We start from the raw sequence: 23,876 nt of genomic DNA on the forward strand, positions 1-23,876 counted from the left end.
GTCTTTCTCCAGTCTCCTGTCATCACTGAACCAAGCAGAACACTGTGCTCTTCAATGTTAAGTAGTTCTCTGATCCAGTCAGTGCTAATTTTCTAATCCATTCCAGGAAGTTCCCTCGGGCATTTCCCAAATATTTTCAGACAAAAACCTAATTACCAATTTCTTAACTGGCCAGAAATAAAACTTGTTATTTACCTGTAAATGAATCATAGTTGATTCTCCATTAAAGTTTCCATTAAGAAGAAGTCTTTGGAAAGGAATGTATTTTTCTAATGTATGGGTATACCACACAATAGAAATAAGGACCTCCCAGAGGTGAAAGTTCGTGGGAGGGGTGTTACAACTTTTCCCAGTTAGATCTTACCCCTATATATGGAGCCAGAAAGCCATGGTTATCACACTTAGATGATCTTGGGCCATTTATATAAAATTTTTCTATATCTGAGTTTCCTCGCTTAGAAAATGAGGAACTAATATCGCCTGGGCAGAAACTCCTGCAGCATGGACTGTCTGGAGCTAAAGTGCTTAGAGAAGTGTCCTGTTACAGGAGAGTGTTGCAGCAGCGATGCTATAAATACAAGTGACTGAAAGTTTACTTCCGCCAGGTAGGTGGCTTTGGAGGTTACTTTAACTGCCTGACTCTTATATTCCTTCTGTAAAACTTGTGTAGCATCTATTCCAATAGGATTATATGGGGCTAGCTAACCTGATGTATATAAAACTCTTAGGCACTGATTAGAGAAAGCGCTATACAATGAAGATGATTGCTATTATTACTCTGATGGTTATTATTATTATTGTGAGCTATGATTTAATAGAAAATTTGAAGTATTGCTTATCTGATAACTACTGCTTATGCCCCTTTAGCACTCCATTTTCTCTGTTGTTTCTAAAAGGAATGGTAGATCAGTCTTCTGGCTCTCTGATTTCAACTTCTTTTTCTCTTGGTAATAATCACTTTGCATTTTGTCTATTATTATATCTTAGGGAGGTGAATTCTAAAATTAAGGCAACAACCCTGACCTCAGGAAGGGCTTCTTTTTATCTAAATATTGGTGTTCCTTAGACCATCTCTGCAGAAATACCTGCCAGTTTCCTGGAATCTTTTCTTTATTTATTCTTGTCATGTACGTTTTTGGTTCCCTCTTCTCCTTATCCTCCATATGTAATAAGCAAGCCTCTCTATTTTCATGGCATTTTCTAGTTTACAATTGTAATAACCTTGTAAAGGACATACTATGCCTCATGAAACCACATAGTATTCAGCAAAGTGAGAAATGTATATATACAACATGAGTCCTGAAAGCACTGTACTGAGTGGCATGTATGGTACACTTGGTACTGCCCCCTAAAAGTTCCTGTTCATCTAGATTCTGTGAATGTGGCCTGACTCAGGAATAGGCTCACTGAAGTAAAAATTAAGTAAAGATGAACAGTGCTAGTTTTGTGGTGAGTCCTAAATTTCATATAACTTTTATATGTTTATAAGAGGGATATTTAAAGACACAACCAGAATATAAGAAAAGAGGGGACACAGATTAAGTGAGAAATCCACAAGCCAAAGACTGCTAAAGATTGACAGCAATCACCAGAAGCTGAGGAGAGTCAAAGAATGTTCCCCTATAGTTCATCAGAGTCCTACTGAAACTTGCATTTTAGGCATTTGAGCCTCTACAACCACTGAAAAAATATGCTACTATAAATCACCCTGTTTGTGATAATTTGTTCTACTATTCTTAAGAAACTAATATTAATGGCACATATGTACATATTTTATATAACAATACAATACATACAATTTTCTGTCTTCATCATTTGCTGTACATTTTTATTTTAAGTAATAATGCTGCTATTATGCTTACATATATCCATGACTAATTTTTATTTAATTTCTTAAAAGGATTAGCTTGAGGTCCATTTTTTAAGCTGAGGGCTTTCAAAAACTCCATTACAGTTTTTCACTGTTTCTATTTTGGCTCCATAAAGAAATGTATTGAAGACTTTATTTTTTTTTTCTCAAAATGAGAACTATGGAATTACTAACACAAATCTCATGGTGGAATATTAAAGACAAAAATGTTCTTCATCGTTTACCAATTATGCATGGAGTTTCTATGATCCGGAAAAGGCAACCTTGTAGAATTTGAGGTTGGTCTAAAAGTTAAAATGATATATAGAGAAGCTGCTATCTGGCATCAGGGAAAAATACAAATATAGCTGGACATGGTGGCACATGGAATCCCCGCTGTAATCCCTGCACGTGAGGAGAAGCAGAGAGATGGTGAGTTCCAAGACAACCTGAAAACACAGTGAATCCCAGGTCAGTCTGAACTACACTGCAATAGCTTCAAAACACCAAATTTATAGATGAAAACAAGCTCAAGTCACTACAAAAGATCAGACAACTGGCTGAGAAATTTTTAAGACATTTGCTATCCTTAGGCACCAGAGAAATCTAAAATAAAACTACTTTGAGATTTTATCTTACCTCAGTCAGAATGGCAATGATCAAAATCTCCACAAAAATACTGGTATAAATATGGAGAAAGGACAACAAGCTGGTTCAGCCACTATGGAAATCTGTGTGGAGGTTCCTCAAAAAGCTATAAATAGATCTACCACATGATCCTGTTAGACCACTCTTGGTCATATACCCAAATGACTTTCTATCCTTCTACAGAGAAACCTGCTCAGCCATATTTGTTGTTGCTCTAGTCATAATAGTCAAAAAATGGAAAAAGCCTAGATGTAGTCACTTGATTAATAAATAATGAAAATATATTTATATAATAGCTGTTAAGAAAAATGAAATTATGAAATTCGTAGATAAGTAGATGGAACTGGAAACAAGCATTCTGAGTAAGGTTGACTGGCCTCAGAAGGACAAACATTTCATGTTTTTGCTCTTTTGTGGATGTTAGCTGTGAATCTTTAGATATGCATGTTCCATTTGGAATACTCACCGAGAACAGGGACTTAGTAAAACTCATGGGGGGACATGTTCAAGAGAATGGAAGGGGGATAGATGCAGCAGTGTAAAGGCTTGAACAAAATTATAGAAAGGGTTAAATTGGAATGTGGGATGGGAGGGCAGGATGAAAAATGGAATATAGCCGGGAAGAGATAAATAACATAACACCAACGAGCTTTGGAAAATGTCATATGGAAATGCACCTAATACTACAGCGAGGCAGGCAGGCAGACAGACAGACAGACAGACAGACAGACAGACAGTGTGTGTAAGTGTGCGTGTGTGCCTAAGATAATAGATTTGTTATCAACATTCTATCAATATGATGTAGAAAAGTGGATCTGACCTTCAGCTGCTTTCACCTGAAGTAGCTGGTATTACTTGTTCTCTGGATATCTGAATCAAGGTTTCTGATTCTGTCTTCCCCCAAATTCTCCTCTCATGAGTGACTTTTTGTGCTGGGGCATCTACGAGTCACAGCAGGACAGTATTTTGAGGATTGGCTTTCTAACTCTAAGCTGAGACCTCTGGTCACATAGAAGTCAAAGAACGGAAGTAAGGATGAGGTAATTACTCGTCTCAGTCTTCTGGCGGCTTCTGGAAAGTCCCTGTGGTACTCGTTCATGACATACTCTAGCAAATAGGAGTTTGTCTAATAAGGCGCTTATTTCGGATAGGAGTCCATCTCACCCAGCACACAGTTCACGGCGAGAAAAGCCCAGTCGTACTCAGTTCCTTCCACTAGCGTGCATTCTTTGAAGTTCAAGAAAGTAATCAAACGTTTTTTTTTTTCTTTTTTAATATAACAATGTCCCTTAAAAGAACTGGAAGTACCATGGAGGGGCAGAAGGCCCAAATGGTGGGCCTTCGTGAGGCGTGAGGCCACCAGGTTCTGGTGTGAAAGGCCAGCTCCCTCACAGCACGCACGTTCTGTAGAAGGAGGAAGTGGCTGTGTGCAGCTCTGCGCCTGCGCCAAAGGCGCCACGCTCCGCCTCTGGTAGTGCGCAGGCGCCACTGGAAGAACAGCTTCTGGTCATGGCGGCGGGCACTCTGAGGGGCTTGGCAGTGGCTGGCGGAGGCGAGAGCAGCGATAGTGAGGATGATGGCTGGGATATTGGCTATCTCGACCGGTCCTCTCAGGTAGTGGAAAAGGCAACTTCTGGACTGCACCCGTTTGGGGTCTCCCGTGGCTTTCGGAAGCTAGGCCCAGACACGTGAACCCAGTGTTTCCCCTCGTGCCCAGCTCCATAACTTTCTCCCAGAGCTATGGATTGTGCGCGTTTCAAATTATTAAGCAAACTAGCAAATTGCTCCCTTGGTTACCAACTGCGGTTTTCATTTGCATCCTTTAGGCCGCAGACCTAGCTTCACCTGGATTTTGATAATCGTTCCCTTTAAAGATAACTTTAGACAGGGATTCGTTGGGTACTTCATTTGCTGGCCAGAGCAGAAACAACCCTATGTAGTTAAAACAAACAAATCGGAAAAAAAATTATTTCCTGATGCGTTGTAAATGAAAATATACATTAACGAGAAATTTAACTTCCTGCTCTTTTAGAAACTAAAAAGGTCTTTACCTGTTGAAGAGAAGAACGAAACATTTAAGAAAGCACTGACCACCGGAGATATTTCCTTAGTGAAGGAACTCCTGGATTCTGGTGAGAGTTAGGGAATCCTGTCAAGTAAATCGTTAAGTCCATTAGAGCACCTTATTTTTTAAAGTTTGTGTCGTTTTTTCCCTAAGGAGTGTTAATGTAAGTTGTGTTCCCCTTGTCTTAGTTGGCTTTTTGTCTTCCTGACCTCTTTTCTTCACCTACCCGCTCATTTTGAATGGGTCAAATTACTTTCCATTGGCTCTTGAACCTATACGAAGCCTGCCTCTGACTAATCTTAACCCCACCTTGATCACCCTTTTTAAAATACTTACTTTGCTATAGTATGCTTCTTAACTCTTTCAGGTTCTGTTTCCTTCTGCATTATGTTTTGGTGGCCTAAGGCCTGAGTATCAGAATGAGTATCTGGATATTCTATTTTCTTGGCCTACTCTTCTTGTGATTCCTTGGGAATGTTACTTAAGTTTTCAGAACATCAGTCCCTTTATGTAAAATATAGTTTCACCCCAAGTCCCATAATGCTTTTATATCGATTAAGTAAAGCTTATTTTTAAATTACCTACACATACAAATTAATCAGAGTGGTGGAAATTATCCAAGGGCTAACAAATGTTAAACAGCTACAAGATACAAAACACAGACACACAAATACGAGGTTGTAGACAGCAACTATTTTTCTCCTATGCTAGAGACAATATGGTGTTTAATGAAAATACAGCATTGCAAAACAAGATCAGGATTTGATTACTAACCATGACATTTGATGGCTCTGTAATATTAAATAAGCTATTAGACTTTTGTAGGTTTTAGTTTTCCCCCTTTTAAAAGGTTAGTAGCATTATACTCAAGGTTATTGAAATTAAAATAAACATGTAAATAAAGACTTAGAATAAGGTTTATGTCAATATTAGCTTAAGATGTGTAAGCAATATGTAAGTCTTAGGTGTTATTTTTGTAACAAATGGGAAAGATCTGTGTCACTTTGTGAACAAATGCTGGACTTTGTTATTGACCTGACAATGTTCAATAAGAGTTAAATAAGAAAATTTGAGGACTGGAGATATATATATATATATATATATATATATATATATATATATATATATATTGAACACAGTGATAATTGGGGTAGAATAGGCAGATGTTTGTTTCAGAAAAGAGAATTTGTTCTCAGAATAGTGGAACTAGGAATGTTGAGGGTGATGGAGGAACATGAAATACTAGGGTTTAGTGTGATTGGTGGGCACATGAGAGGTTTCAGCCTCTTGTGAAGAGCCAACTGCTGAGTAAGTGGTCAACCATTTGAAATTTGTCTTTAATTACAATTCATTTTAAAACTTATTTTTAAAAGCCAAAAATAAATGTATAGGTATAAGGAGAAAGGTCTTTTACTTTTGCTTCCACAAAATAAGTATTAGAGGTGATGATCAGTGAGAATTTTTATACTAGAATTCAACATTTATTTCTCTTTTGTCATACATTGTATTTCTATCTTTTATCACAGTTTTGCTAGCAACAGCCCAAGGAAAAAAACAATAATAAAATATGATTGTTACTCGAAACTCATTTTCTGATTATCACATCGACTTAGGAAAAAATTGTTAGAAAAGACAAACAGAAGCTCAAGCATATAATTTAGCTCAAACATTTCCCCAGTAATTACAATATACATCATAGAGTTTAACTAAGACCGTTGGAAATTTACTTGTATAGTCTTCAGTGTCTTAGTGCTTCAACAAGAAAAAAGTCAGCCCTTCAGAGCATTTCCTCAGTGACTTGACTTTTATCTTTCTAAGGAGAATGCTGTAGCCAGAGACCATGAAAATCTATAAACAATAAAACATTAAAACCAATGATGTTAACTGTACATTTTCTTTGAAACAGAAAAGCATCCTCTTTTCTTTCCTGAAATCAGCCAGTATTTTTATTAACTTTTAGTTTTATGTGTATAGATGCTTTGCCTGTCAATATGTCAGCAGCTGCAGTTATGAATCACCATTTGGGAGCTGAGAATTAAACTCAGATATTCTAGAAAAAGAGTCAGCCCACTTAACTTACTGAGCCATCCCTCCAACCTCTTTGGTCTGCAAGTGTCAATGAGAAATTACCACTTTACTCCTAATATCGTTAAAGGAAGTGGTTTATATGAATTTAATAGGTTTGGGTTCATTCTCTTATTGGATCTTTGTCCTTGTAACGCAGATTCTGTGCTTCTTAATCCTAGGTTAGCCCAACATGTTTTCTGTTTGTTTGTCTTATATTGCTAGGCCAGTATTTTTGAGGAAATTCCAAATAATTCAAAAGATTTGTAGTATTAATGGTTTGAAGATTTTTATTGTCTTTTCTTGGCAGTTACTACCTGTCTCTGTCACATTCTAAATGTTATGTCTATATATTTATATCTGTATCTGCATCTATATCTATAATGTGTGTGGATATTTTTATCTGTTTGCATGTCTGTGTAGCATATGCATGTAGTACCACAGAGGCCAGAAAAAGGCATCACATATCATAGAACTGGCATTAAAGGTGGTTGTGAGCTGCCATATGGGTGCTGGAAATTGAACCAGATAGATCCTATGAAAGAGCATAAGTTTTTATCCCTCGCTCCTGCCCTGTCCCATCTAAATAGCTACTAATTTAAACTTTATTTTGTATTCAAGCCCTGACATTTCATACCTCTCCTTATTCTAGCTCATTGCTTCTTAATTCATTTTCTAAAGTAAAATTTGATGGTAATTTTCTGCTTGTGATGTGTAACCATACCACAAAGTAATTTTAAATTAACAGTGATACTGTTTTTGAATTTCTTTTTGTTTTCCTTCCAATTCCTCTCTTTTCAGTGTTCTTGGTTTTATTTTTGTATTATATAGTCCTAGCTTTCTATTATTGGTTCTCTTGGCTTCTGTTTCATTGTCAACAGTAGTATTTTGAGTTCATAATATAGATACACGGTAATTTTGAACCTTGGATTACAAAGTGAAATCTGCGTTTCTCAACATAGCCTTATGTTCTAAGCTAACTTTCAGTTCCATGCTTTATCAGCTATCCATGGGTAAAATTTCATGCTGCTAAGAAGTTAAGGATGTCTTGGAGGCACATGTGGCATTTAAAACCATAGAGATGTATGATATTTTCCAGGAATAATATTGTCACGTAAAAGACATATAACCTCCACAGAATCTTCCCCAACACCACCATTAGAGAAAGAAACCATAGAAAATTCTTATATTACAGATGCTGTATTTATTATGTGGTAAATATTGATCGTACTGAGTCTCATTGAATGTAGTGCCACCATGAAACTGAAGGTAACAAATTTTACAAATACTAATACCTGTAGTCTTTGAAAGCTTTCTTATGAAGAAACCTTTCTGAGACACCTAGATGGTAGCTGAGAACCATCTGTAACTCCATTACAGTTTCTGGAGTTCTTATAGCCTCTTGCCTCTCTGCACACCAGTGGTACATACACATTCATGCAGACAAACATTCATGTATATGTGTGTATTTAAAATGATACATAATATAATTATATGTATATACACACGGAATTAAAAGATACACTTCTTTAAACAAATGTTCTCTACATCAACAGGCATTAATGTAGATTCCAGCTTCTGCTATGGATGGACCCCTCTTATGTATGCTGCTAGTGTGGCCAATGTAGAGCTGGTTCGGTTCCTTTTGGACAGAGGTGCTAATGCAAGCTTTGATAAGGGTAAGTAAAATGTTTGAGAAAATTTAACTGACAGTTTACTGTGATTCTTTGATTTCTAAACAACAGTTGTGCTAAGTGAATAATTAAAGTACTTGAAGCAAAAATCTTTTATATAGAGATATGAAAACTCAAATTTAAATATACATGTTTAAACTACCACTCCAAGAAAATAGATTTGTAACCTCTATATTTTGTTATCTTTATAACATGTTATATTAATGTGTACTTTAAATAATATGCTAGATGGGTTTTTTTTTTAAGGAAAGATCACTGAAAGCAATATCAAAAAGCCAGTAATTTTGTGAAAAACTATTTGAAACTTTTGCTTTGTATACTTGAAAACAATTACATTAAAGTTTTTTCATAGATGGTTTATAATAAATCTCTGCTTTTTTATTCAACAACTTCTACTTAGTACTGTGAGTCCATTGTAAAAAGCAAAGGTATATATGTAAATCCAGTTTATTACATTGAAGCAGTGATGACACCTCATTAAGATGCTTCTAATATATATTTGAATTCATTTTACCTTTGAGGTATAAATATTCATTTTGTTTCAGAATGAATTTTCACATTTGTAATTTACATGAAGTACTTATAAAGCTATTACAATAATGTTCTACATGTTTTACAGACATTCCTCCCTTAGTTGCATGCTTAGGATTGAAAATAGCCCTTAATGAAAACTATATTAAAGAAGGATAGTTTTGAAAATACATAAAATATTCTGCTCAAAAAGTCATGGTTTCCATTTTCTATTTAAAATCAGAGAAGCACTTGTGTTTATAAGGCATGTTGTATTTTCTACAAGAGTCCCATTGGGTAGTGAGGCCTGTTATTAGTTTCATGGCTATAAATTGGTTCTCGCAAAATATTAAGGCATCATGGTAGTTATGCTGTCAGTGATAAAACTGGGTCTAGAATAATTATGGTTTATCTGTATTGAGCCACTAGTGAAAACATGACTGTGGTATCCTATTTTATATTCCTAATACTTGAAAAGTTGGTATATTTTGTTTTTGTTTGGTTGGCTTGTTTTGTTTTGTCTTTAATTAGTCAATCCTAATTTCCTCCATTTTTAGAAAACAGGACTAATTTACAGAATAAAAATGACCAAAAACAAACAAACAAACCCAAAACCAAACTAACAAAAAAGAACACACCAAAGGGTGGAGGGACCAGAGAGATGGTTCAGTAGGTAAAAGCACTTGTTGTCAAGCCAAGCCTGCTTATGTGAGTTAAATCTCTGGAACCTACATGGTGAAAGGAGAGAACCAATTTCTAGGAGTTGTCTTTTTACCTCTGCATCAGTACAGTTTACAAACACCTTTCAGGATTGTTAGAAGTGAAGTAAAACCAGAGACTATATCATTTACCAGAGACTATGTATATGTATACATACACATACACATACACATACACATACACATACACATACATATACATACCAGAGACTATATTTCCCAATCAGAAGTTCAGCAAGGCAAACTTTTATCTATGAAAACTTCACATGCATGTGATGTGGATATCCAAATTCATTGTGCTGAACCACTTTCTATTCTCTTGAAGAAATGCCAATAGGTGAACAAAGTTATCATATGAATTGAGCATACAATTTAGAGGTGCAAAAGACCCTTTGCCAAGACAGTGAGGTGTGTACGGAGATGGGAAGAGGTAGAGAATTTTAGAGTGCAGTACATGCTTAGGATGGTGAAGAAGGCAATTAGAGGCACTTCTAACGTGTGGGGATTTCTTTGCTTTTCCACTCATATAGACAAGTTAACCATTTTGATAACTGCTTGTTCTGCTCGTGGCTCAGAGGAGCAAGTCTTGAAGTGTGTAGAGTTACTACTTTCACGAAATGTGGATCCAAATGTTGCTTGTAGGTAAGAGCCTCTCTGTTTAAATTACTCTATCAACCTGCTATACATTTGATAAAATGAATGTTTAAAGATCAATAACATTGTTTGCTTGGTCAAATAGTGAATGAAAATACGTCATAAAGTCAGAGTTTCATTGTATATGATTATCAAAAGAAGATAACATGAGGGTAAACTTCTGGTAAATTTGAAATCACAAAGAAACGGAACTGTAAACGTATTTTCTGTGAATCACAGTCTCACAAGAACATGGTTGTTGAGTGATAGTACAGTCGTAAAGTAGCTCAGGTTGTTCTCTACATGTATTAGGTAAGAATTTGGGTCAAGGTGGTTTGCCAATTAACAGATGTATGTACTGCTGATATGGATGACTCAAAATCAGTTCCCAGAACCGACAACTCACAGCAACCTGGATTGTTAGTTCCAGGGAATCCAACACTCTTTTCTGGATGTTTTACACACTTGTACTCATATCCACACCACCACATACAATATGTATACACATAACTAAAAACAATGACTAAATATTTCTTAAGATAATTAAGTTTTACTTATACAAATACTAAGAAAATGCATAGAAGTATTTCCCTTTTCCTACAACTTTAACAGTTGGTCAGGTTTTTGTATATATGTGATAGTACTATATACAAACAGTAAATGAACCACATATATGTTGAAAAGTCACTAATAGTAAAAATAGATTGCTGAAAAATTTTTCGTTGACTTCTTGCCTGGCTTTATTTTCTAGTCAGTCTTCCTACTAAATCTCTCCTTTTGTTTCAGCTAATCATAAACATGCAGAAAGTAGGAATTAGTACACATAAAGTAAATGCTTAGTATTAATGGAATCATTGCTAAACTATTATTCCAAATAGTTACTATCCATTGCCTCAAATGTTGTAACAATTAGCTGAACTCTGAAATTTTCTCCCTAATTTAGTTTACTACATCTGAGATGAAAGTAGCAGCCTTGGAAAGTACTTACATGGTATTTCTAGATATTTACTAAAATTAAAAAAAAATGATTTTTATCTCTTTGGAGTGCTTCTCAAGCAAGACCTGGTTTGCTTTCCATATAGCCTTGGCAATCTCTAGAGATACTTTTTATTGTTATATCTCAAAGATATTGTTAGCATTTAGTAGCTAGAGGTCAGGGATGCCCAGCAAAAATATCCTACAATTCATAGGATATCCCCTTCACACAAAGGATTTCTAGCTCCAAAATGTAAACAGTATTAATGTAAAGAAACCCTGATCTAGTGTTAAAAAGGTCAAGCCTTATAGATAATCCAGGTGGTGGGTGGGGACATTCTCTTGGAGACTGGCAGGAGAAATGGGATGAGGAACTGTGGGAGGGCAGACTGGGAGTGGATAATAACTGGAGTATAAAAAAATAAAAGTAATAAAAAATTAAAGATTAAAAGAGTAGATATTAAAACTCTCTGCAAATATTTAGCACATCACTTCATAGGAATATTTTTAATTTCTTTAGAATATAGCTCTCACGTGTAAATTTTCGATCTGGTTGTACCTTGAAATTGAAACAAATGATTAAGACATGTAGTTGAATCAAATTTATGGGTGCTGTCATTTAGATTTGTACCTTTGGAAGTGGCCTAAATAAGATTTGCCTCTTTGGATTCAGTGGAACACTGAGTTTGCTATGTGTTCTTCAGTGTTTTTGCTTTTTCACTTTCAGTACTTTCACAAGACATTATAGGTAGTAGCCAGGACATAGCAGTACATACCTGTTAGTCTTAACTTGCAGAACTTTGAAGTAGGGAGATTATGGGTTCAAGGTCAAGCCTGTACCACTTACAGTAAGATTGTACCAACCGAAAGTGGTGACAGCTTTGTCCATTACTGCCTAGCTTATAAGCATAATAAAGGAGATGACAATCCAGCCAGTGACTTGGGCTCTTCTAGTCTACCTCTTTAAGAACTAGATGTTATCTTTCGGATATGTGGGATAGACCTGAAATGACAAGTGTCATGAAAAAGGAAAACAGTCCCAGAACACAAGAGAATACAGTGAGATATGGAGGGAACTGGATAGGCAAATCATTAACAATGGGAAAAAAATGAAACCTATTTGAATATCAGAAGTTGTAGTTTTTGTATGTAACATCTACAAAATATAACAGAGACAAATGAAACAAAGAATTATTCACATGTCACAGATTAAAAACAAACATTTAGATGACTTTATTTTCAGTCTGATGACATTCTCTGGAGAGATGGCTCAGAGGATAAGAGCACTGTCTGCTCTTCAAGAGGTCCTGAGTTCAATTCCCAGCAACCTCATGGTGGCTCACAACCATCTGTAATGGGATCCAGTGCCCTCTTACGGTGTGTCTGAAGACATCTACGTTGTACTCATATACATAAAATAAATTAAAAAATACTTCTTAAAACAATGGAAGAGTTATACATAAAGCTTATAACTGACTAATTTTGTTAAAGCTAAATGATCACCCAACTGCTAGTTTTCTAGAAAGATTTCCTTTAAACTAAAATGAAATCTGTAGTCTTCTGTCATGAATAAAAGAAACAGCAAAGCCTTATGGTCGGGCTGTGAGCTAAAGACTGAACTGTCTGCTCTGATGTCTGAAATGTCTTGGATGCATCTACATCCTATGAAGACATCTCAAAATACAGCGTCTTAGTTTATATATAAAATGGAGTGGGGGCCTGAAGAAAATAAGGAATTGACTTGTTTGTTAGAAGATTGTAGGAGTCTGTAGAATTTTATAATAAAAAAGAATGATTTGAACCAATTCACATGGTTGGTTTTGCTAAAAATAAATAGAAAGCATAGAAGTTAAGAGTAAATGTTGAATTTCATACACTTTTATTTGGTAGAAATCTTTTTGGAATGGTACCATGGAATTTATGTAGTATTTTTTTTTAATTTATGTAAAATCTACATCCAGTAAATTATTTACATTTTAGTGTGTAACTGACCGGTTGAGCAGTATATATTTGTGTTATCCACACTCTAAATCAAAACATTTCAATTTTTCCATAAGATTTATTTGTACCCTTTCCTGTAAATTCCCTTATTTTAGTAGCTAATGTGTCATTTGCTACTGTTTTGTACACCTATAATCATTTATTCTATAAATGTTATATAAATAGAATTGTATGATATTTTGTGTGTCTAATTTCTTTCACAAAGTTAATGAATATTACAATTTCTATGTTGTATAAGTCAGTTATTTGTTACTTGATATTCCATTCTATGAATATTTTATATTTTTTAAAAGAATCATGACTCTTTGTATTGTAGGTGTGTTTGTTTGAATCATAAATGCCACCATAGTTTTGAGCATTTGAGTATTTGGTTTCCAGTTGGTGGCATTGCTTGTGGAGGCTTGAGAGGTATAACTTTGGTAGAGGAAGTTAAGAGTGGGCATTGAATGTTTAAAGTCTGGTACCGTTCCGTTAGCCCTCTCTGCTTTGGGCAGGTCAAAAATCTGAGACCTCAGCTTCAGCTCTAGTCTCCATGCCAGCTGCTTATTGCCATCCTTCCTTGCCATGCCAAACTTTCATCCCTTTGGAACCATAAGCCAATTAAACCCTTCCTTCTATGTTAGTTACCTTAGTCATTTATTTTACCACTGCAATAGAAAAGAAACTTGTTGTAGAAAATATTTAATCTCAGTTGGAAGATCCCTGCCTTTGATCATTCAGTTCCCAGATAAAAGATACACAAGTTTTATTATTATAATAAGCCTTAATCAACGTTAGAGCTAGGCAGACATCTGCACTCTCTGCTATTAGAATCTACTTCCCCATCAATAAGCCTGAATTATAACTTGCTGTGTTCCTTTTGGGCTGCTCTTCACTGTAATGGAACAGCCCTCATTACCACGTATTCATAACTCACTTTCCCTGCGTTCTGCCTCTGTTCTCCTCCTTTATCTCCTCCTCATGGTCTCCTCAGACCTCAAGCACAGGAACCTGAGAACCCTGTCTTCTGCCCAGCTACTGACTATAGGCATCTTTATTCACTAATCAGGGATAACCTGAGCAAGATTACATAGTTTCACTTGGGTATGTTTTTTGGGTACAGGTAGACTCTCCCTGGGAGCAACTAGGCTTGGGGGCTGGTATTTAGCATTATGGATGCAAGCAAAAAACCAAACCTCAACAGAAACTAACGCCCTGGTATGGTAAAAATAGCTAATATAATAAAACAAAATGTATTGGCTTAGATATCGAAAGGGCAAAATTACATATAAAATTTCTACAAAGTTCTTTGGTGACTTCAAAAGCAGAATTTAAAGCATTTTGATGCCAAGCCTGGGGACATGGGTCGTAAGAGCATTGCTGCCAGCATTGCATCTTTCTCCACCCCTGCCTGCCTAAGTGTAGAAAAGAGCCTTGGATGCTTCCTTTGGGTAGCACTGACTTACCCATAGCTATATTTAACCTACCTGCTTATTAGGAGATAAAGTTCAAATCGAGTTGTTGGTATGCAGTGAGTGGAACTCTCGTGGGTAACATGAACTTAAGTGTTCTACCTTCATTGTCTGCTGGGACTCTTTCTGCTTTCAGATATATTCTAGCTGCCAAGAGAAGGCACCCAGGAACCTAGACTATCCTGCTCACAGTTTTCCTTGTCTTGTACATCTATGAATTCTATTCTGTTTCCAAAGTCGGCATCCTCTACATGTTTGTTGCCCTGAGTTGTGATGGAGTTCTTCACTTACCTGTTCAATTGATATGGGAGAAAGTTTTCCAACAGTTCTTTTACAAAGAAGCTAAAAATCAAAACAAATATAACTTAGCCTTTTTATAGTGAGCCTTTCCTTTTTATCTAAAAACTGAAAATTTTATCACTTAAAGGTAAATGTTTAATATTCAGGGTTTTCTTGAGACAGGGTTTTGTTATATAGCCTTGGCTGGCTGGATCTTGCTGTGTAGGTGAGGCTACTAGCCTCAGTGTCATAGTGCCTCTGTAATGCTGGTATTAAAGGTTTGTGTCACGATGTCCAGCTATAGTATAGTTCTTAACTGCTCCAATAGTTTTGCTGCTTGTTCTGCTTCTGAATTTTTATGTAAGTAAATAAGTGTTCAAATCTGGAGCTGATAAAATGTCTGAACAGGTAGAAGTGCTTGCTCTGCAAACCTAATGACTGTGCTCCACGTGATGGTGGAAGGAAAGAGTGTATCATTGCCACATGCTTATTATTGGTACAGGCTTATCCATGTTCATGCACATATACACATTACGTTAGTTCACCAAATCATATTTACCTTCAATCCATTACTACAATGGAGAGTTAATTTCATTTACTTTTCTGGTTTCCTTTTAAAACTGCAGTGCTACTTTTTATAATTTATTATTCCCTGAAAATATTTCAAACTCTCAAGTCAAAACTGTTTAATGTGGTAAATATGCCACCTAGATAGATCAGTACCATTGTATGAGCTTTGTGAGCCTTTTCCTGCTGGTAACATTTCTCATTCCTCTTCTAATGACCAAGGTTGCCAGTCTTTAGATTTTAAAACTTACTGCAGGAGTAATATGAGGCATTCAATCATATGTCAGTTAAAATGTGCTTGTTCTAAAAGGTGGCTGGGACATTATTAGTTCTAGAATCATGGCATCTTAAATTTAGATTTTGAATGTCCCTGGGCCATTTTGGAGATACGACATGAAGATATCTTTTTCAACCTAGAAGATACCATCCCTTGAGTGCCAGCTTAATTTGTCTTACGTATGATTTATCAGGCCCTTTACTGGGTATATCCCTGGACTGTTGACTTAATTCTGATATTCAGAGCCATTTTCCTATTGACTTCTGTGAATTGGAAAGGGTCCTCAAGCAAAAGCAATTATAAATGTTATCTCTGGTATTTGCTCTCTGGATTTCTGTTCAGTGATTTCTTGCTATCTTTGCTTTTGATAAATTTTATTTTTTTTAGTACAGCTGCTTTAGGTGCCTTCATAGCTTGGTACAAATTATTTAACCTGCCATGTCTACAAGGAGAAATTAATATCTTCTAATTTTAATTTTTTATAGTTATGTCTATTTTAGTATCTACTCTGTATTTTATTTTCTGTGTAAATTTCTTTCATAGATTTTTTTCAAAAATATAAATTTAACATTTCATAAGATTTCCATGTTGGTGCAAAGAAATCTACTTCACTCTTTAATTACTTTCTCTATTTTTTTTCCTTTCTTTCTTTGGGATTAATGGCAAAGAATTAACAACTTAAAAGTAATTTTTAAAATTAATACTCTAAGAAACCACAATTACGTTTTTCTTAAATATTGTTGATTTAAACGCTTAGCAGATAAAGATTTTCTCCCACTCTGTAGGCATTTTTCTATCTGCTCATAGTTCCTGTGCAAATACTTTTTCATTTCCTGGGTCCCATAAGCCTGCACAGCCAGGCCCTTTTACCACTGAGCCACCTTATCAGACATGTTGTTTTTAAAGGAAACATTCATCTTAACATTTGCTGCCTTTCAAGCACTGTATTAATTGCTTTTAAATACATCATCTAAGTAATGCTTATAAATCAGTGATAACTAGAACTGACATTTTTATTGTTAAAGTAGTTATAACTCTTGTAAAAGCATGTTGTAACTTAATGTTTTTTGTTTGTGGAATTTGTAAGATTTCCCCCTAATTTGATGAAATATTTTCGTATTTGTTTGTTTGTGTGTGTGTGTGTGTGTGTGTATTTTATATATATGAAATACATATATGTATATATTTCATGTATATGTGTATGCATATAGTATATATTTGTATGTATGATATATACATATGTATTTTTATTTATATGCATACATATTTATCTATATTTCATATGTACATATATATTTATAATGTGTACTATATGATTTAGTATATAATTTTTTATATAATTTATCATTGATAATATATCTTTACATATGAAATATATATGCATACATACATATATATTTATATGTGTGGTATACTTATATTTAGAAGGTATTTTTCTGACAATTCGGATTTCTAAGCCAGGAGATAATAGTTTTACAAACTTAGGTGGCATCAGTAGATGTTTTATTACCATTGATAAATAAGGACACATTAACCAGTGTTCAAGGTTTTGACGTAATCATTGTGTGTTTATTAACTTGTTGAATATTATTGCCTACTCTTAAAAAAAAAAGAAGAAGAAACCCTAGGAAATTTTTACCTTCTTTCTCAGAGTATAAATTCAGTTAGAAATGTCATTGGAGCAGCTTCATAGACTATAATATTGGCTTGCAGTGAGAACATGCTTCTACCTTAAATCAAAGTCTGGCATAGCTTGCTATTGATAACGCAGACAGAAGGAATGACAGGATTCTTCCAGAAGCAGTTTTAAAATTGCTAACTTAAAAAAACATTACTGGAAATGACCATTTACTTTCTAATGTTTCTTTTTAAACTTGTGTATAAATATTTTGCACATTTTGTTGTAAATATTTAAATAACAAATAGGTTTGTGAAGTCAGCACGAGTGCTCCATGACTAAAGAAATGTGTTCTGTTCTTTCAGAGATAGTAGCTAAACAGTTTAATGACGATCAACAATCATTTCAAAAATCAGAAATGTATTTATATGCAAATGTATACATATACAATATTCTGCTCACTCAAAAAAAGTATAGGATCTTTCTGTCAATACTTAATAACTTTATCTTTATTTGAAAACTGTTTGTATTGCAAGTACATTGTCCTTATTAAACATTGCCATGTTGAAAGCATTAAGTTGTGTATAATTTGACATTCTTGTATCATACATCATATCTAATGAGACAGATTTCTAAGGTTTGAGTGTCCATTTTATGTTTTTCTAACTATGTAATTTTATCTATATTTCTAGCTTTGCTCATATATAAAAGCATCACATCCTGAAGGTGTTTTCTGTTTTGAACTATTCTTTGATAGAGAGCAGGGCCCAGATGTTACCCTAACAAGAATGTGCATATTAATACTGTGAAAGACTTGCAGAAGTAGATACTTTAAAAGTTAATACATTTAAAATGGATAAAGAATCCTCAGAAAAAGAAAAAACTCTTTACCAGTTTGTATGTTAAGCTCTCTAAAAGAACATCCACTTTACATCCTTGCCAATGTATACATAACTTATGTGCACGTATTGTTGCTAAGGCTCAACTTTTATTTGCTTTCACTTAAGATAAGAATGATAGTTTTCCTTTTAAGTAGAGATTAATTGATGATATTTATTTTTCATTCAAATACTTAGTCCATTATCATTATCTGATGTATCTATCATTTAGTAACTGCATTTTTTCTAATTCTGATTGAGAATCCAGGTTTTTATTGTTATCATTCCACCCCCTATCTTGTCAGTTATTTGTTCTTTGAGTGGCTACCCTAGAATTTACAACACCAATTCTTTCTTATTAAAGTATACTATATATTAGTGCTTTTATCAATTCATGAGTAGTGTAGGAATCTTAGAATGTTTTAATTGGTCTTTTGTATATATTGTCATGTATTTAAATTTATATTTATTGGACAATCACAATTCATTATTATTATTTGAGTGTCCTAGCAGTTGTACTGTTAACTTTTAATTTCCCCACACAATTATCTTCTTTGGTATTCTTCATTCTGCCTTGTAATTTGTGTCAATCAGGAATCATTTTCCTTTTAGAAATATGTGTGTTTATATATACATGGATATATGTGAGTAACAATAACAAATGAAGAAGGACCTTGGATTTGTAAGTTACTTTAATACTTGTTAAGACTTTCTGTTCTTGGACCCTCTGTTCTTTCTTTTGAAAAGGCAGCTATTCTTATTTTTAATCCTTTGAAGATACTGTGTTTTTATTCTTTGTTGTTTTAATTTTCTGTGGGTTTTTTTGAGCAGGGATTACAGCTGTGCACCTCAAACCCAGTTCTATTGACCTTTTTTAAAGTAGCTAGCTATTCTATACATAGTTATAGTTTTCTTTGCATTTTCTTAATTTTTTCCCAATCTTACCATATTTAATCTGCTTTTTAAAAAAATAATAGCAATAAGAAATTCCATTTTACTGTATTGCCTAGTTATGTATCAGATTGTGCACAAGACATTACATACACATACAATGCTTTGTGTGTACATACAAGCACACTAACACATATTCTAGAAGACACAAAATCGGTTCTGCAGCTGACCTCATTACCTCTAGAAATTATTGATATGTTTCCTTGCATATCTAAACCTGTAATTACAGCAACTGAAAATGCACTTTTGCCTTTCTAAAACTTGTGCATAGGTTTCCTTTTTTCAGTACTTACAGGCAACATTTCAAATACAGAAGTTTCTGATTTGAGAAAATAAGAGTACATATTCAGAATAAGAAAGATTCATTTTTAGTGCATGCCTCTGTCATTGTTAGACCTGAAGTACAATACAATTAATCTTGCTTTTGCATCTTCATTGCAAGGTCAAAGGTTTAAAAAACAACAACCTAAACTTGAGACCCTAAAAACAATAGTTCCTATGCTAATTTTGTGGGCATTCTTTTTAAACTTTATTTATTATTGTGTTTGTATATGTTATCTCTGCTTGGGTACATATGACAGCATCTGTGTGGAGGTCAGAGAATGACTTCGTGTCTCAAGTTGTCTCTTTACACCCTTACTTGTGTTCTTACATCACACAGCAGCAGGTGCTTTTATGCACAGAGACATCTCACCAGCACTATGCATACTTAATATATTTTATAAACCTGAGGCTCCTTATTCCACACCTAGGTTAACTGTAACTTTCTTAAAACTATTTCTTGCTTCCTGGCCTCTCCTGATTTCTATTGAAAAGCCAGCTGTTCATCTTGTCGTCAATCTTTTAAGGTTTCATTCCTAACCCTAGGTCCTTGGAACCAGATTCTGTAGAAGGGAAGGTTCTTGCCACAAGATACTATTTTCCCATCCTTCCCACACTCCTTCTCCAGGAGAGAAAAAATATCCTCCTTAAAAGAAGTGGTTTTGAACAGTACAGAGAAGCTCATCTGTCACTTACGAATTGTAGACTTCTCTAAGTCTTTTACTAGTTTTGGAAATTTTTCAGTCAGTAAGATTCTGTCTTTATCTCGTTCTCCTCACTATGATCGGGATTTAGACCATCACTCCATATCCTATATGTTTACTAACACTCTTTCCCTTGTGATACAGCTTTTTTTCTCTTCCACACTTTACAGTGGATTTTCTCTCTTGCTATATTTTCCTTATCACTAAATCTGTGCTAAATCTGTGCATCTGCTATTAAGTTTATCTATTAACTTCTTATATTTTTTAGTTTTATAATCTCTGAGTACTTTTTTATTACTAAATGTTCATTTCTCTAATTAAATTTTTTCTTTTAGGTTTTTTCTTTTATTGAAAAATTTATCAAACACTATATTTGATCATGTTTTCTCTTTCCCTAACTCCTCCCTAAATCCTACCCACTTCCCTACTCACACAACTTTGTTATTTGCATTCTCTCTCTCCCTTCTCTCTTCCCTCTCTCCATTCTTCAGTCCTCCCTGCCCTTCTCCCTCTCTCTTTCAAAAACCAAACAAAAGTAAGAGCAACAACTACAAAACCCCACAAAGAACGAAAAACAAACAAGCAAAAGAAAAATGTTACTTTCTCTCTTTTATTTCTTTCTTTCTTTTTTTTTTTTTGGTAGGGGGTCGGGGGGCGGTTCAGACAGGGTTTTACTATGCAACCCTGGTTTTCCTGGAACTCACTCTGTAGACTAGGCTGGACTCAAACTCAGAGATCCATTTGCCTCTGGCTACTTTTTTCTTAAACATAGTAATTAGTGCTCTGGGAAGGTAGCTTAGTTGGTAAGTGCTTGCTGCTTAAAGTACAGAGATGTGAATTAAATCTCCAGCACTCTTGATAAGTGCTAGGTATGGTAGCCTGGGACTGAATCCCAGCACAAAGAAGTGGAGACAGACAGTTGCCTGGGACTCAGTGGCTGCCATCTTAGCAAACTTGGGGCCTCAAATTTCAGTCAGAAAATACATGTCTCACAAGGTGGATGGTTCCTGAAAAACAATACGTCTGTATTTTACACATGCATGTGAACACATGTGCGCACGCGCGCGCGTGCACACACACACACACACACACATACACACACACTAAAATATCAATCAAAATTATTCTAAAGTTTATTTCTGATTTTTTAAAAGACTATTTGTTGTGTGCTTAGGGTTTTATCCACTTGATTCTGTCTCTTAGAGGTTCTAGAAATTTTTACTATATATATTTCCTATAAGTATTTGTACTAGTCTTCCAAAAAACAGTTTCTTCTAACATACATAGTTAATAGTTTTCTTGGAAGAAAGACAAATCATTTTAAGGAAATGGGGTATTGAGATGACTCAGAGTTGGATTTCAGGATTACTCCTACTACTTATAATCTTTACTAGTTATCAACTCAAACCTGGGGTGCTTACCTAAGCCATTCTCCCTTTAGGAAAAACAAATGATAGATGTATCAGAACGCTGAAAATCCTCTTAACATCTGGTTCTGTCTTACTCTGATGTCCCTTTCAAAAAAACACATGTTGTTCAAGTTTAGGAAAAAGAAATATAAGAAACCAAATAGGCAACTTTACATATTCTAGGTCACATTTCTGTTATTGTACTATTTCCAGATTTGGTTGTAACTACTGCATTTATTTACTATTTCCAGATAGGTTTTTTTTTTTGACCACTGTATTTTATTTATTGGTGAAGCTTTTGACTTAGCCTACAAAGTGATTGCTTTCATTGTGGCATTTTCATACATATGTATCATTGCGTGTGGTCCTCCCCCATCACTCTTCCCCACAGCTCGCTGCTCCTCTTCCCTCAGTAGTCTCTAAGCTGCTGTCCTGCATAAAACTTTCTGCTATCAGCCTCTGTTAAGATTTTGTCTTCGTCTTCCATAGTCCTACTCTATAATGCACACAACACACACACACATACACACACACACATATAGTCCTACTCTAATGCACACAACACGTACACACATACACACACACACACTAAAGTCTTTGTATGAAAGAAAATACACAGTGTTTATCTGATTCTGCTTTATTTCACTCAAAACCATGTCCATGAGTTCTAATGACTTTTCTGTAAATATATGTTTTCATTTTTGTTTTTCTGCTGAAAAAAGGCATTTTTATCTGTAATATAACTTTCCTTTAAAGGTCATCTGTTGATAGACATCTATACTAGCTCCATTTGTTAGTTCCTGTGAAGAGAGCAGCAATAAAATACCCTGTGCAAGTATCTGTGATAAGACTTTATGGTTCATTGGCTATACTCAGGTGTGGGTTAATTTGGTCATGTGATAGATTTTTGGTTGTTTTGAGAGACCTGTGTACTGGCCTTCACAGTGATTAGTTTAAAATCCCAGCAGAAGTATAGTATGTTTGAGTTATCTTTGTCTGTATCCTCACTTGCATTTGATGTGATTTGTATTCTCATCTTGATAATTTTGATGTATCAATTTCATCTAGGAATTCATCTGTTTCTTTTACTTTTTCAGTATAGAGTAATACAGGTTTTTAAGGTATATCTTAATAATTTTATGAATTTGGTTGATATCTGTAGTAATGCTACCATTTTCATCTATAATTTTATTAATTTGTGTCATCTACATACTTGCTTTGACTAAGGCTTCAAAGAACCCTTTGTTTGAGTTTGTGTTCCTTGTTCCCATTTTACTAATTTCTCCCATATTCTTAATTATTTCTTTACATCTATCAATTTCTATCTATTTGATTTGTTCTTGTTTTTATAAGGCCTAAAGGTGTATCATTAAGTTGAGTATTTGATATGACTTTGAATGTTTTACTGTAGGCATTTTTGCCGCTATAAAACTTTCTTCTTAGAAATGCTTTTATTGCATCCCATAGGTTTTGGTATGATATATTGGTTAGTTTTTAATCACAGTGACACAAGCTATAGTCATCTGGGAAGAGGGAACAACAGTTAAGGAATTGCCTCCAGTAGACCGACCTGTTCGCAAGCCTTTGGTGCACTTTTGTGATTAGTGATTCATGTGGGAGGGCCTAGCACACATTGGCTAGTGTCACTCCTAGGTCACTAGTCCTGAGTTATAGGAGAAAGACCTAGGAGGAAACCTGTGGGCAATGTTCCTTCATGACTTCTGCTTTAGTTCCTACCACAAAGTTCCTGCCTCAAGTTTCTGCATTGGCTTCCTTCAGTAGACTGTGACCCAGAATATGTAAGCCAAATAAATCTTTTACTCTCCAAGTTGCTTTAGTTCATGGTGTTTTACCATAGTAATAGAAACCCTAAGATAGTTCTAGTCTCATTTTCCTACTTGATTTATTTGATGACCAGTCTCATCAACCAGTAGTGTTTTTTTCAATATCCATAAGTTCGTGTGTATTTAATAGGTTCTTTACTGCTGATTTCTAGCTTTAGTTCACTGTCAGATATAATTATTTCAGTTTTCCTGTATTTACTAAAACTTGGTCTGTATCTGCTGCAGGATAATTTTAACTTCTATAGGCTACTAAGAAAAGCATAGTGTTTAGATGGAATGTTCTCCCTCTCTCTCCCTTTCTTCCTTTCTCCCTTTCTCTCTTTCTCCCTTTCTCTCTCTCTCTCTCTCTCTCTCTCTCTCTCTCTCTCTCTCTCTGTGTGTGTGTGTGTGTGTGTGTGTGTGTGTGTGTGTGTGTGTGT

The 23,876-nt window shown here is 34.9% G+C and overlaps 1 protein-coding gene across 2 annotated transcripts in view; it reads left to right on the top strand.

Annotated features, from left to right (window-relative positions):
- Positions 1-3,989: 3,989 nt before the first annotated feature.
- Asz1 (ankyrin repeat, SAM and basic leucine zipper domain containing 1) overlaps positions 3,990-23,876 on the top strand; it is a 43,425-nt gene continuing 23,538 nt past the window's right edge. The window contains exons 1-4 of one of the 2 annotated variants that reach the window (XM_028778441.1): positions 3,990-4,111; positions 4,530-4,629; positions 8,183-8,305; positions 10,080-10,191. In XM_028778441.1, the coding sequence (XP_028634274.1) occupies positions 4,007-4,111; positions 4,530-4,629; positions 8,183-8,305; positions 10,080-10,191 (440 nt within the window). In that variant the 5' untranslated portion in view covers positions 3,990-4,006. The remainder of the gene's footprint in view (positions 4,112-4,529; positions 4,630-8,182; positions 8,306-10,079; positions 10,192-23,876) is intronic. The other variant, XM_028778442.1, reaches the window with a different exon arrangement.

The sequence above is a fragment of the Grammomys surdaster genome, unplaced genomic scaffold, assembly GCF_004785775.1.
Source record: "Grammomys surdaster isolate TR1022 unplaced genomic scaffold, NIH_TR_1.0 335, whole genome shotgun sequence".
Classification (NCBI taxonomy): domain Eukaryota; kingdom Metazoa; phylum Chordata; class Mammalia; order Rodentia; family Muridae; genus Grammomys; species Grammomys surdaster.